Source organism: Microcaecilia unicolor, chromosome 3 (genome assembly GCF_901765095.1).
Source record: "Microcaecilia unicolor chromosome 3, aMicUni1.1, whole genome shotgun sequence".
Taxonomy (NCBI): Eukaryota; Metazoa; Chordata; class Amphibia; order Gymnophiona; family Siphonopidae; genus Microcaecilia; species Microcaecilia unicolor.
Window position 1 is genome coordinate 227,998,859 of NC_044033.1, and position 15,730 is coordinate 228,014,588.

At 42.1% G+C, this 15,730-nt stretch overlaps 1 protein-coding gene across 1 annotated transcript in view; it reads right to left on the reverse strand.

The window, feature by feature from the left end:
- The window catches only part of LOC115466345 (butyrophilin subfamily 1 member A1-like), an 80,251-nt gene that overhangs the window by 49,508 nt on the left and 15,013 nt on the right, over positions 1–15,730 (reverse strand). The window contains exon 3 of the mRNA XM_030197534.1: positions 13,902–14,249. Within this exon, the coding sequence (XP_030053394.1) occupies positions 13,902–14,249 (348 nt within the window). The remainder of the gene's footprint in view (positions 1–13,901; positions 14,250–15,730) is intronic.

A 15,730-nucleotide genomic window follows, 5' to 3' on the forward strand; every position in this document is an offset into this window, starting at 1 on the left:
GAGCACAGTGTTTTACAGTTGGGATTGTTGGCCTTATTGAGGTGACAAACATCAACACTTTAATTTAATTTTAGTTTGTGATAACACCAGACATGGTTTGGTTTTAGAATATTTTGGAGGATCTGGTGTTGAATTGTTCCAGATGTGTATGTGGTTTAATGTTGGTTAAGTGCTTGAAATAATTGAGTTTAAAATATATGTCATTTATGATATATAAATCCATTTTTACACGCACATAGAAACATTACTTGTCAATAATCAGCAGCAGCAGCCCTTTCTTGGGATTCAGTCTCTTCTTCTCCACCATGACAAATTTATATACCGAATACACTGCAAGAAAACTTTCACTTGCTAACTTTCAATCTCACTAATTAGAGTGGTACTTGTAACTTTTCAAATTTGGGATGGGACAACCTTCGCTCCCCTACAGTATTTATGGTGATGCACAAGTAAATAGGGTATTTTAGACTTTCAGATCTATAGTCTTCAACCAGAATATACTAAACATTGACTTCTGTGCTATGAGTCTCTTTGAAAGCCCTATTAATTATGCCCCTGCTGCCGCCTCTTTTCTCTTTCTAAAGGCCCTGGGACTTGAGACTGAAGATCCTTTGCTGGCGACCCTCCTGACTCAGAATTTGAGTTCAGATCGTCTAAAACAAACACAGGCAGTTACTCAAAACATCATGGATATTAGAAAATATTTTGGACTAAAAGCCACAGTGAGCTCTGGACAGTGCACTCCAGAAAAAACAAGTTCTGGAGAGAATGAGATACCAAGTGATTCTGAGCAAGATTCAAATATGTCATTGGCTGGCTGCTCTAGCAACATCTTAGTTCCTAATCCACAGGAAGAATTCTCATCAAATCAAAATCAGCCTCAAAATCTTGCAATTTCAACTGAAAAAAATCTTGTCCTTACTCCTGTATTAGATCTTGGGTCAACTACAATGGGACCATCACAGCCTCATTTACCTGAGTTTCCAAAATCTGTGTTTGGAAAGCAAAACCGTTCTTTCACATCAGAATATTACAAGACATTTTCATTTTTAGAGTATAGTCAGCAGTTAGATGCAGTTTTCTGCTTTCCTTGCAGACAGTTTTCAAGTTCTAGTGTTTTGAAAGATTCTGTTTTTACTGAAAAAGGAGTCAGGGACTGGAAAATTTTAAAGAAAAAGCTTCAGAAATATGTAGATTCTGGTATACATAAGCAGTCTTCTGAAAGATGGTGTGTTGGAGTATAATACTTATGATATATGATACTTATGCTGACCCAGAATATTTGTTTTCTGACATGCAGAATGTTTGTTTTGACCTGTTGCTACCAGAATATTTGTTTGACAGGGTGCTACCACAACGTTCTTTTGCGGTGGGTAACTCACTACAAGAGTATGCTGAGAAACAAGTCCAAAGGCTGGTGTTTCATCAGAGTGTGCCTGTGAGAGAGGAATGTAGCTTGGCCACTTCATTGTTCTGTTCCAGGCACACTTGTTGCTGCTTCAACACATTTTTATCCAAATTTTACAAAGCTTTTGAAACTGGCACTTACTCTTCCTGTTGGCACAGCTACCTGTGAGAGATCTTTTTCTGCCATGAGACGTGTACGAAACTGGCTGAGATCCACAATGGGTCAGGAAAGACTGACAGCTTTATGTTTACTGAACATTGAAAGTGATCTTGTTGGAGATATTAACCCTGAGCAGATCATTGACACCTATGATGCGAAGTCTAGTCGCCGGATGTTACTTCACTAATGTGACTATTTCATTTTGGGATTTTCCATGGATAGAAATAGCAGTGTTTAATAATTGATAACATTTTTGAATAGTATACACATTGGTTAGTATATGCTTTGAGCAACCACTTTTTTTGACATATGATACATATGTAATATCTAGACTGGATGGACCATACAGGTCTTTCTCTGCCGTCATCTATTATGTTACTACTAGTAAAAAAGCCCTGTTTCTGATGCAAATGAAACAGGGGCTAGCAAGGTTTTCTTCTGTGTGCATGTGGGAGTGTGTGTGTCCCTGTCCTCTGCCCTCTCTCCCTTCCCCTCTGCTCTCTGTCCCGTCCCCCCTCGGAGTCGAGTCCTTCAGTGTTAAGTTTCCTGCTGAGCTGTGTTTGTGTTACAGAGATAGTGAGGGCTTCTGCCCTCTCTCCCCTCCCTCCTCTGAGTCCTTCACTGTTACAGAGAGAGCGATTTGATTTCGTGCTTTGCTGTGTTTTTCTTCACTGTTTGTGTTACAGAGAGAGCGAGGGTGGGACAGACACTCATGGGGAAACCGGATATCTCTCCCCCTTCACACTTCACACTTCCGGCTGGAGGCTTCATTTAGAACGTTGGTGGTGCCTTTTATATATAGATATGTTATGTTACATTTAATATTTATTTATTTATTTATTGCATTTGTATCCCACATTTTCCCACCTCTTTGCAGGCTCAATGTGGCTTACAAAACATCATGGATAGTGGTAATGATAAAAGAATAGACATTTGGTGTTACAGAAGGATTTGGGGTTGAATGGTAATGGAATACATGATAGTGATATAACAGAAGGCATTATTAACATTTCTGGATATATGTAGGAGTTTCACATGTTTTGATCTTTGTGGTATATCTTGTCGAAGAGATGGGTCTTTAGTAGTTTACGGAAGTTGGTCAATTCATAGGTCGCTTTTAGGTTGCCTGGCAATGGGTTCCAGAATTGCGTGCTCATATAGGAAAAGGTTGATGCGTGCATTAATTTGTATTTTAGACCTTTACAGTTGGGGAAATGAAGATTAAAGAATGTGTGAGATGATCTTGGATAATAAAAGGTATTAATTGTAACTTTTATTTTTACTTATTTTTTTCTGTGTGTTGTCAGACAATTATGGATGTAAGCCCCACCCCGGCCCGGCCTGGCCCACCGACCGCCTATGCCGGCAGGACTTACTGGACAGGGCAGGACTGGATAACAGCTAGGCAGCACAGGGACTGAGGGTCAGAGGGAAAAGGAAAAAACAGGGACAGCAAGGCAGGGAAAGGATATGCTCAAGGACAGGACTGAAAGCTGCGAGCAGCCACTGAAACAGGGAACAAACACAGCTAGACAGGAGACTGAACTGAAAGCTGCAAGCAGCCACTGAAGCAGGGAACAAACACAGATAAACCCAGAACTAGATAAGGACATACAAACAAGACACAAGACTGGGAAACAAGCAATACAGTAAACAAGCAATACCCTAACTAAACAAAGACTAACTAGAACAGGCAAGACTTCAGGCAAGAACAAGAGCAAGGAAACAAACTCAGGCTGAAGTGCAAAAGCACCAACATACCAGGGCCTTTGACGCACTGCAAAGGCAAAGGCAGAGAGGTTCCAAATGGCTAATAAGCCCAGCAGCAGCTGAGCTTCAGCTGCAGCAGTCACCAGGCAGCTACAGGTGCTGATCAGGGACAAACAAGAGTAAGTCTGGCAGTCTGGAAGATCCGGACCGGACTGGCCTGAAGTCTGGAATGGGTAGGAACAGCAAGACAGTCTATAGCAGTTCATAGCAGCCACCGGTTCTGGCCACCCGAGGGCGAGGTGAGCACAGACGTAACATTAGTTTAGTGTATTTGGCATTTGATATACCTCCTTTCAATCAAAACGGTGTACAATTCAAAAACAAGAGACCAGAAAGGAACTAAATAATGCATAGGAAAGCAGGAAAAAAAGGAGAGCGGAGGAAGCGAGAATGCAGAGTCAAACTGCCTGAATTCACTGATACTCCAGGAACACTAGAATAAACATATGGGTTTTTTAAGGCAGCTTTGATCTTTGGATAAGAGCATTCAGAAACGAGATCAGCAGGGAGAGAATTCCAGAGGAAGGGACAATGAAGAAGCAAGCAGAATGAATGGTGGATTGAAGGTGAAAACAATAGACTGAAGGTAGAAAGCAGTACTGTCCAAAAGCCAAATGCAAGACATGTGAAGGTCTGTACTGGGTAATACTCAAGGATGCAGAGTAAGCAAAGAATCCAATAAAGTGACCACATGGAGAGTGTGGCACATCTCACAGGGAGGCCACACTTTGTGAGATGAACAGGAGGTGATACATTAGACACCAAGTGCCATGGTGGCCACCACATTTAATCTATGACTATGACTATGGCAGGCTTTTCTAATAGAAACAAGATACCAGGATTCAGCACACTGATAATCTGGTTTCCAGGACTCTGCCACTGAAAATCTAGAACAGCCTGATTTAATTGGGAAGAAGCCTCTCCTGCTGGTTAAATCAATTTTATGTTTATGCTGCTTCATTTGGATGTCCTGCACTCACAGCTGAATGCACAGGTATTTCTGGAACTTCTGGGCAACAGGTGATATGAGATTAGCCTGGAGGAGTTCAGTTTTAAGTCTTGACTTGATGCCAGAGAGGACATAAGTTCTCAAGGGCACTTGATTGCAGCATTTGGCCCACATGGGTTTTTTCCTGAGGCATTTCAGATGTAAGGCACATATTGGGACTGAAGGCAGCTCTCCTTAGAGGTACTTGGACTATAGCTGTGAGTTCACTAGACCTGGTCCTGAGGGAGTCCAGGTTTTGGCAGGGCAACAGTAGCAGTCTAGAGTTTTGCTGCAGTCATTGCACCTGAGGTAAACTCCAGATGTTCTCAGGCAAAATTCCTAGGGGGAGGCCCATTGGTCATGTATGTTGGGCCGTTAATTCTGGAGGTCCCTATGGGAGTGCAGAATATTAAGGAAGCCAAGACTCAAACAGGCAACTTAATTTAGAGAAACAAATTTCAATCTGTACAGCAACCCTGATCTCTTATGGTTCACGAGTTGGAACAAATGAAGGGCAATCTGATTTTGCATTCTTTGCCTCTCCCTTTGCAAAGGAAGGGCATCCATTTTTATGCATAAGCAGCTACAGGGATTCTTCTCCACATTTTTTTATTTTTCTGGAAAGGTGGCAGAATTACTTTCTGTTTCACCTGTTCATTCATATTTTTCTGGCTCTGTTTTTAATTCCCTGGGTGCAGAGTTTTTCAGGTGAAAGGAAAGAGTAGGAAAAGCTGGTCCTTTCCAAACAATGAGGAAGACATATGTAAGGTTCAAGATCTTTATTGAAAAACACTGAATGACTCGACACAGCTGCTGTGTTTCGGCGCCAGAGCACCTGCTTCAGGAGTCTACAAAACACGTAAAATCTAATTTAAACATCTGTTTAATATCAACAATGAAGGTATAAAAATATAATAGTATAAAAATATATAAATGCATGAAATAATATGAATATATCTGAACATAATCCATATGTTGATGAAATTATACTTTAAATATTCCTCAAAATTTTTCTATGGCCAGAAAGTCTGGATGTTTCCTGACGTTACAAAGACTACACAACAAAGGAGGAAACAGTTCTTATCCTTGAGAGAAGAAGTTAAGGGAATGGGTTCAACATTTATGTTGGCCTATCCCTGTAAGTATCTGATTCGTTTGTCAGGGAAAAAATATGCTTTTTTTGAACCATCTCAAGTAAGGAGATTTCTGGACTCTAAAAAACCATCTAGCTGAATGAGGGAACAACAATCAGCTATAATGTAATAGGGATAAAGATCAGGACTAGCCTAAGTTGATATTTAACTACATTTTCCTTTGTTACAATCTCCTTAAAGTTGTATTTAGGAACCACTACCCCCCGATATTGTGGTCTGAGAAGGAGTATAAATAATTGTTTTCTAGATATTTCTGTTGAAATTTGACTGTTTTCTTTTTTTTTCCTTTAAATAATCTCTCCTTATTGCCTTACAAATGAATATTCGTTTGTATTATTGAAAATTTATAAATAAATAAAATAAAATAAAAAAATATATATAATCCACAGTTTTTCATTTCAATATCAGTGTTTTCTGTTTACATATGTAAGGGTTACGATTATATTTTATGTTCAGATATATTCATATTATTTCATACATTTATATATTTATATATAGCTGTGTCGAGTCATTCGGTGTTTTTCGATAAAGATCTTGAACCTTACTTTTGTCTCCCTCGTTGTTTGGAAAGGACCAGCTTACCCTACACTCCTTCCTTTCGCCTGATTGACTTTCTTGGGTATTTAGTGCACCTCCACCTTCCTGTGGATTTTTTGCCTGCAGAGTTTTTCACTCAGGGCAATTCTCGCTTTAGGAGCATCTTAGTTTTACATTTGTTCTCTGCCCTTTTAAACTTAAATTTACCTGGCGTGGTATGAAGTGTGGGGATTGCTTTTATCTTAAAGGACAGACTACTTAATCAACAAAAGGTGGCTGTAGGTATTCTCTGTCTTGAAGTATGACATGATTGCCTGGTTTCTTGTAGAGCACAGTGTTAGTTTTTGTTTATTTATTTAGCCCATTTACAGCCCACATATTAACTAAGTGGGTTTTCTTATTTCCTACTTAGCCTGGGGAAGCAGTGAAATTCTTCTCTTGAAAAGTGCATAAGTATTGCCATACTGGGACAGACCAAAGGTCCATCAAGCCCAGCATCCTGTTTCCAACAGTGGCCAATCCAGGTCACAAATACCTGGCAAGATCACAGAAAAGTACAAAACATTTTATGTCAGTGGCGTAGCCACAGGTGGGCCTGGGTGGGCCAGGGCCCACCCACTTAGGGCTCAGGCCCACCCAACAGTAGCACATGTTTAGCGGTAGCTGGTAGGGATCTCAAGCTTTGCCAGCACAAGACTCCCCCCTGATGGTAATGAAAACACTACTCTCCACGATACTGGCACCTGCACATGCTCAGTTTTCAGTGCATGCCTGCTCCAGACTGCCAAGGTGGAAAGAAGCGTTTTCCCGCTAGCTGAGATATTTTTGTGGTCGGAGAGGGGGAGTACACTTGGTGCCCACCCTCTTCTTGCTTAGGCCCACCCAAAATCTGTTGTCTGGCTACGCCCCTGTTTTATGCTGCTTATCCCAGAAATAAGCAATGGATTTTTCCTGTCCATTTTAAGCTACCCACCTTTACCACATTCTCTGGCAATGAATTCCAGAGTTTAATTACACGTTGAGTGACAAAAAATTTTCTCCGATTCGTTTTAAATGTACTACTTTGTAGCTTAATCGCATGCACCCTACTCCTAGTATTTTTGGAAAGAGTAAACAGACGCTTCACGTCTACCCGTTCCACTCCACTCCATGTCTGTCAAAAAAAAAAACAACGAACGAACAAAAAACACCTCTGGGCATCATTGTTTTCATTAAACAGTTATAGAGACTTATGAGTCAGACAGAAAGTTAGTTACATAGTAACGTGGAGGGGCATTATCGAACGAGGGCGGCCATCTCTGGGGCCGGCCATCTCTGAGGGTGGAGCCGACCGTATAATCAAACAAGATGGGCAGCCATCTTTTCTGTCTGTAATACGGTCCAGGCCGGCCAAATCCTAACATTTAGGTCGACATTACAGATGGCCGCACTCGGTTTTCGGCGATAACAGAACCCGAGTGCGGCCATCTCAAACCCGCCCAAATCCAAGGCATTTGGTCGTGGGAGGGGCCAGCATTCGTACTGCGCTGGTCCCCCACACATGCCAGGACACCAACTGGGCACCCTAGGGGGCACTACGGTGGACTTCACAAAAAGCTCCTAGCCACATAGTCCCTTACCTTGCGTGCTGAGCCCCCCCCAACACCCCCCCAAAACCCACTACCCACAAATGTCCAACACTACCATAGCTCTAAGGAGTGAAGGGGGGCACCTACATGTGGGTACAGTGGGTTTCGTGTGGGTTTTGAAGGGCTCACATTTACCACCACAAGTGTAACAGGTGGGGGGATGGGCCTCGGTCCACCTGCCTGAAGTGCACTGCACCCACTAAAACTGCTCCAGGGACCTGCATACTGTTGTCATGGCTGGGTATGACATTTGAGGCTGGCATGGAGGCTGGCCAAAAAAGTTTTTGAAGTTTTTTTTTTAATGGTGGGAGGGTGTTAGTGACCACTGGGGGAGTCAGAGGAGGTCATCCCCGATTTCTTTCGGTGGTGATCTGGTCATTTAGGGCACTTTTTTGATGCTTGGTCCTAAAAATAAATGGACCAAGTAAAGTTGGCCAAATGCTCATCAGGGATGGCCTTCTTTTTTCCATTATCGGCCGAGGACGGCCATCTCTTAACCACGCCCCTGTCCCGCCTTTGGTACACTGTCGACATGCCCACCTGAACTTTGGGCGGCCCCACGACGGAAAGCAGTTGAAAGTGGCCAAAATCGGCTTTCGATAATGCCGATTTGGCCGCACTTAGAGAAGGCCGCCCATCTCCCGATTTGTGTCGGAAGATGGCCGCCCTTCTCTTTCGAAAATAAGAAGGATAGTAACATAGTAGATGATGGCAGAGAAAGACCTGCACGGTCCATCCAGTCTGCCCAACAATATGTGCTATGTTATGTATATACCTGACCTTGATTTGTATCTGCCATTTTTTTTTAGTTACATTTGTACCCCGCGCTTTCCCACTCATGGCAGGCTCAATGTGGCTTACAGGTAATTATTTGTACCTGGGGCAATGGAGGGTTCAGTGACTTGCCCAGAGTCACAAGGAGCTGTGCCTGAAGTGGGAATCGAACTCAGTTCCTCAGGACCAGAGTCCACCACCCTAACCACTAGGCCACTCCTCTTCAGGGCACAGACCGTAGAAGTCTGCCCAGCACTAGCCCCGCCTCCCACCACTGGCTCTGTCACCCAATCTCAGCTAAGCTTCTGAGGATCCATTCCTTCTGAACAGCATTCCTTTATGTTTATCCCACGCATTTTTTAATTCCGTTACCAATTTCCTCTCCACCACCTCCCGCGAGAGGGCATTCCAAGTATCCACCACTCTCTGTGAAAAAATACTTCCTGACATTTTTCTTGAGTCTGCCCCCCTTCAATCTCATTTCATGTCCTCTAGTTCTACCGCCTTCCCATCTATGGAAAAGGTTCGTTTGCGGATTAATACCTTTCAAATATTTGAACGTCTATATCATATCACCCCTGTTTCTCCTTTCCTCCAGGGTATACATGTTCAGGTCAGCAAGTCTCTCCTCATACATCTTGTAACGCAAATCCCATACCATTCTTGTAGCTTTTCTTTGCACCGCTTCAATTTTTTTTACATCCTTAGCAAGATACGGCCTCCAAAACTGAACACAATATTCCAAGTGGGGCCTCACCAATGACTTATAGAAGGGCATTAAAACCTCCTTTCTTATGCTGGTCACACTTCTCTCTATAGTTCTTATTTTATTGGAAATGGACTAGCTGGTTTGGAACCGGTCAGCATTCTCTGGTTCAGGTTCAGTTTATTTGATAAAACATAATATTTAAAAAAAAAACCAAAAAACTAAGTGGTTTATTTTTGTAAAAAAAAATAAACCAACAGGGGAGGAATAACAAGACCAAAAATATCAACACAAGTAAAAACATTATGATAGTGGGGGCAGGAGAAAGTACGATTTAAAACAGAGGAAAGCATTGGACGGGTAAGATAAATAGGTAACAATAATGACTAACTCCAAAGATGTGATGAGCGAAGCGGAAGCTGTGAAATACAGATCAGTTGAGTTACAGGGCTGGAGGAAAATGCCAAGGAAAATTAAAAGATTTAAGCTGAGACTTGAACCTAGTAAATGAGCTCTCAGGCCTCAAGTAAAGAGGAAAGGCATTCCAGAGACATGTTGAAACAAGTGTTTCTAATAGAATCCAAGAAAACCTTATGAAAGGATGGGCAGCAGATCGCAGGGATCTTGTAGAAGAGTAAGGGACCAGGAGACTAGACAAGAAGGATGGTAGGTCTGAGGACTGAATCTGATGACAGAAAATTGATTTTAAAAGGAATTCTGTAAAATACTAACAGCATATGTTCAGAAACCAGGATCGGAGTGACATGATCAAATTTCTTATGGCCATGTAGCAGCTTGATAGTGGTATTCTGTATCAGTTGGAGCCTAAGAATCTGATAGGCAGGTAAACCTAAAAGAAGGGAATTACAGTAATCAAGCTGAGATAAGACCAATGAGTGTAGAAAAATACGAAGAGAACTAGGTTCCAGGAGAGAATGGATTGACTGAATCTGTCTAAGAGTCAGAAGAGGAGACAATCCTTGAGATGTGAGCATTGAAAGAGAGGGTATTATCAAATGGTTACACCCAAGATTTTAGTAGATGTTGAGTAAGGAAGAGAGTTCACTTTGATAGAGAAATTTGGGAACATCAAGTCAGATTGATGAGAGTTAAATATTATGACAATGGTTTTAGTTTAGTCTAAGGCCATTATTAGTCAGCCAGCTGCAATTGTATCTACTTTGCTGGAAATCAGTGGGTAACTGAAGGGGGAACAAGAGTCCAATGGGAGAAGAAGTTGAATGTCACTGGTGTAAATAAAGAAGATAAAGTCCAGAGATTGAAGAAGGAGTGTTAAGGGTGCCAAAAATAAGTTAACGAGTGTTGGGCTCAAGATTGATGTTAGTTGTTGGGAAGAAGAAGAGGAATTTGAGTATCGTACAATGTAAGAGTGATCAGACAAAAAAAGAATGAAACCATTGAAAATCTTTTAAAAAGTTCCTCCTGGAAGGTGGCTACCTTGGTGTAGCCATAGGTGGACTGGGGCCCACCTAATTTGGACTCAGGCCCACCCAAAATTGTGGTACTCTTGCTGGAAGACTTCCTTCTCCTCAAGAAGCAAATGTTCTTCCAAGTGGCAGCCAGAAGCATTTGACTCAAGCTGATGCCAACAGCAGCCTTTCTGAGTATGTTGTTTTTCACGCCCCCTGCCTTTTAGCCCTGAGTCACAGATTCAAGGCTGTCTGGCTATCTGGCCTCTGGGGACCCTTACTTTTTGCCTTAGTATAGTGGTTGTTATGGAGGCTCCCTTTTTTCTTGTGGAAGGCTCATTATTCTACTGCATAGGTTTGATGGTTTGCTGAAGCCTTTTGTAGAGACTTCTCTGCTCTTGTTTTTAGCTCTGATGCTTCTACAGAACATCCGAGCCTACAGAGCTTAAGTACAATGCCTTTCCAATGCATCTGCTTGTTATTAGAGGAGCTGCTTTAATCTCTGATGATTCTTCCATTCCTCTTTTTTTTTCAGTTAATTAGTACTGAGAGACATCTTGATGGAGAGAAGTTACCTGGCCCTGCTGGAAAGCCCCCTCTTGACTTGGGACTCAGAAATTCATTTCTCAGGTATAGAAGGAGACCTCTTCCTAGGAGTAGTTAGAGGGTGCTCCAAGATGCTTCCACTTTATATTTCCATTTTACTTAAATTAGACCAACTTAGAAATATTCAGCTGCTTGGGAGTAATAAGAGCAACAGCTGGTCAGTACCTTTGGTTGAAGGAGTAGCTCAGACCAATGTGCTGAGAAACAGACAAGCTCAGTTTAAATCACATTGCAGCTCCTTCTGATCTTGGACAAGACACTTAATCCTCCTTGGCTACAGGTACAAACTTATATGTGAGCCTTATAAGGACAAAAATACCTACTATACTTGAATGTACATTGCTTTGATAGCTTACAGACTTGTAGGTGGTATACTGCCTTTTCAGTGTGATTCTTTGAGTGATACTGAGCTCTAAGAGGACTATGGTTCCAGAGTATCAGAGCTCTGGGAACAATAGCACAGCATTGCTATTGGTGACCATCATTTTGGGGATCTTTGTCCACATCTTCAAGGATATTTGTCAGTACTTATGTTTTTTCATTCTCTCTATATCTGCAGCAAAGTAGGTGAGGATAGAGAGAACATGCCATTGTTTCCCCATAATCAGGAAGGTTGTATTGTTCCTCGTTGCAGTATGCCCTTCACAATAGAAATTATGTTTTAAAGCTGCATTTTCAGCATCTTAATGAACAGTTTCTGGGTTCAAATATTCGTATATTTCCTGATTTATCCCCAGTTGGCTCTAGAGTGGTATATCAAGAAACTTGGAGTTGTATTTTATCAGCTATAACATTAAACTGGCGTGGACCCATGTGACAGCAGTAGTGGGAAGGCGCATGCATGTATGGTGTACCATACTCAAAGGCTTCTCTGAGTCGCTAGAGAGTGGTTCCCATGCAGGAGTCCATCGGATGATGTTACCCACAAATGTGGATATTCATCCTGCTATCCTCGGAGAACACCTGCTACAGCTTCATCTTCCAGGGCACCTAATAAAATGGAATCAGTCAGTGCAGTGGCCTCCTGACTGTATTCAGGCAATAAGGTTAGTAAGCATTTTTCCTACTTTGGAACCTTCTCATTATGCTTGACCTGCAATACCTTGTTTTATATTCAGCTGTCCAGAAGATCTGAAGTAGTTCACGCAGAGGTGCCTTCTATATCCTTTTTTGTTCTATTGATCTCCAGCAAGCTGACTGGTCTCTACAAAGGGAAACTTGCAAGATCAAAGGGAAACTTGCAAGATCAATGTTCAAGGCTGATTCTAGGCCTAGCCTCGTACCCACTTCAGATGACTAATCTCTGCTACTTTTATGATTTGATTCTGGCTTTAACTCAGTCATAAAGACGTTCAGTCAAATGGGTTAACTCTCCCTTAACTGGGCGATCTTGAGTGGATCCACTCTCTAGCTATGAGAGACTTCTCCTTCCTCTCTAAATGTGTCCAAGTGACTTAGGTCTTGCTCACTTAGCTGGTAGAGCTTATTTCTTTATACAAAAAAAAAAAAAATCACTCAGTTTCACAAGGGCTCAGAAAACCAATGTAACAGACATGCTGTGATAATAGGGGTTTATTTTTTTTCCCCCAGTTCAGCAAGTCTGCTGGAAGTTTTCTGCAAGGCTGGTAACAGGCACATAAGTGGGGTCTAGCTATGAGAGAGCTTTATGGGTTTTTCTCCTTTGGATTCCAGAGTGTCTGGAGGAAATTAGAGGTGTTGCCCTGCTATCAGATATTGACAGTTCAATGAATTATGTTGTGCAGTTAGCTCCAGCTGGGGTATTGCTTCTCTTTTCATCATTGTATCCTTCTACAACTTGCATAAGTGAGGGTCTCATGTTTCGTCTCACTCTGGGCACATCAAGATTCATTAGGCATTTGATATACCACTCAATTGGACAGCCAAGTGGTTTACATATGTAAACTTCATTTGATGCACTACTTTGTCATTCAAAATGCTGATTAGCTTATGCTACACGGTACCCTTACAGGGCAAAGCACACAGAACGTTTTACTTCTCTGGCAATATCCGTTGGTCAATGAACACAAACCCATAGGTCTGGTAGAACTAAAGGAAAGAACATTATCAGGTAAGACACAGTGGCCAATATTCAGCCGGCGGCACTCAGTGTTTTGCCTAGAAAATCAGTTCAGGGCCTTGTCCAGGCTCCAGCATTTCATTTCCAGTTTACAGAGATGGCTACACCTAGCTGGTTAAATGCTGCTGAAAATGAGCGGTTAGATACCAACAAGTGATTTACTGGCCAGGAGCCGTTTCTGACTGGTTAAATTGTTTGAATATTGACCCCAGTATTTCTCTATAACTTACAAAGCTGCAGACTCTAAGTACAGTTCAAATAAATATAAATATGAACATATGAGAGTAAGTTCAGAACAGACGGTGCAGTTTTATGGTACATTTGCTCCAGCTGCACATTTAAGGAAATAAGCATGTTTTTCCCAGGGTCCTACATATATTTTACAAAAGGCTCCACGTTCAGCAGGCCTTTTGTAAAAGAGGCTGAAAACTGAGACCATTCTCACTTGGCCATTCCATTTCTGACCTAGACACTCTTTGTAAAATGGGCCTTCACCTGTCTCAGTATCAGCGAGTCCTGCAGTCTAACCACAATATGGCAGTTAGGTGTTTCCAGTAATAAACGCTCCTTATGTCCTTCTATTAATGTTATAATAAACAGAGAAAGAAAGGAAAGTCAGAAAAGTATGACAACTTCCACTTACCAACTACTTTCAGTTCCACTGTTGCTTCTTCATAGTAAGGATCAATCCGAATGAAACACGTGTATATTCCTTCATCATACAGTGTTATATTGCGTATCCTCAGCGACACATTTCCATTGGAGATATGACTTCTGAGCTGCTCTGTCCTGCCTTGGTATTCTGGAATCTGTTTCCAGATTTGATCCTTCCCATCCTCATACAGGTGTACAACTGAGTCAAATCCAGTTCGGAACCACCTCACCTGCATATGCTCAGCACTGAGGGCTGGAGAGAAGCAGCAGGGTAGTACGGCATCTTCATCCAGAAAGGCAACAACAGGCTGATTGGGACCAGTGACTTTAAACCTTTCTGCCAATTATGTGACAAACAGAAGGGAAATACATTAATTAGTAGTAGAGAATATGGGACATTGCTGAAACATGAAAAGAAATATATGTCTATTATAAAGGCTCTGGGGAGGAAAATAACTGATAATTCTACAACTCTTCTTATAAAACTGAATAATCTTGAAAACATTCAACTCCTAGTAAAGGAGTGGAGGAGGTGCCTAATGGCTAATGCAGTGGATTGAAGACCTGGATTCAGTTCCCACTGCTGTTCTCTGTGACCCTGGGCACATCACTTAACCCTCTAGGTACAAAAAAAAACCCCTTAGATTATGAGCCCACTAGGGGCAAATCACTTTGATTGTAACACAGAAAGGAAGTATATCAAATCCCTTCCCCTTTCTTTTCCTTTCCTCTCCTCTGTATAAATCCTATAGTCCATCCAGTCTGCCCAACAAGGCAGCCAGAGCCACACCTGTCACTCTGTGCAGGTTATACTCCTTCATGATCAAATACTGGCATCACAAATAGGGTGGTAGGCAATTTGCTACAATACTAACCATAAATGAATGTGATATGAAATATGTATATTTGTTCTTGATCTGTTCTTGCTATTTTTGAGTCACCAACCGTACAAGTCTGCCTGGCACTGGCCTTACAGAGAAATTTGATCTTACCTGCTAATTTGCTTTCCCATAGTCCTTCTGGACCAGCAGAGATGGGTTATGCACGCCTACCAGCAGATAGAGACTGAGAACATATTGAACAAGTGTGTGTATAAATGGGCTGTGCAGTCCCTAAAAGTCAGTCTACAAATAGAAAAGCAGATACCCAGAAAAACAGCCCACTGTGAGAGGACACCTCAAAGAACAAGGAAAGACAACCAACTAAAGACAATCAAATGACACGTGAGGCCAATAGTGGGAAGCAAGCTCCCCAGCTTCCTGCTGAGCTGCTGCCAAAAACTGAGAACACTCAGACCTGATGCCAAGGAACAGAGCATCTGGATGGTTCTCGTGCTCATAGAGGGGCATTTACCTCTGTTTCTTTGGGGGTCTTTTTCCTATTTGTTTTGACTTTGTCCATGTGGATCTTCAGAAAAAGGAAAGAGCCACTCTGTAACTGCCTTACACTGTCCCCAAAACAAAAAACCTAGCCCCTGACAGGACCACAAAGCCTCTGGCAAGAGCGAGCAGAAACACAGATCAACCATGCAACCTCAGGTGGGCTCTGTGCTAGTCCAGAGGGACCAAGGGAAAGCAAATTAGCAGGTAAGATCTAATTTTTCATTCCCCAGCAACCCTCTGGACTGGCACAGAAGGGAAGTACCAAAGCAGTGACGTTGTGTGTGGGAACTTCGGAACCCGGATTCCAACATCAAAGCCCCAAAGGTCACATCTCAGTTTGCCTGCACATTCAAATGGTAATGACGTGCAAAAGAATGCAACGAGGACCAAGTCCCCACTTTACAAATGTCGAGAAATACCACCAAACATTGCTTCC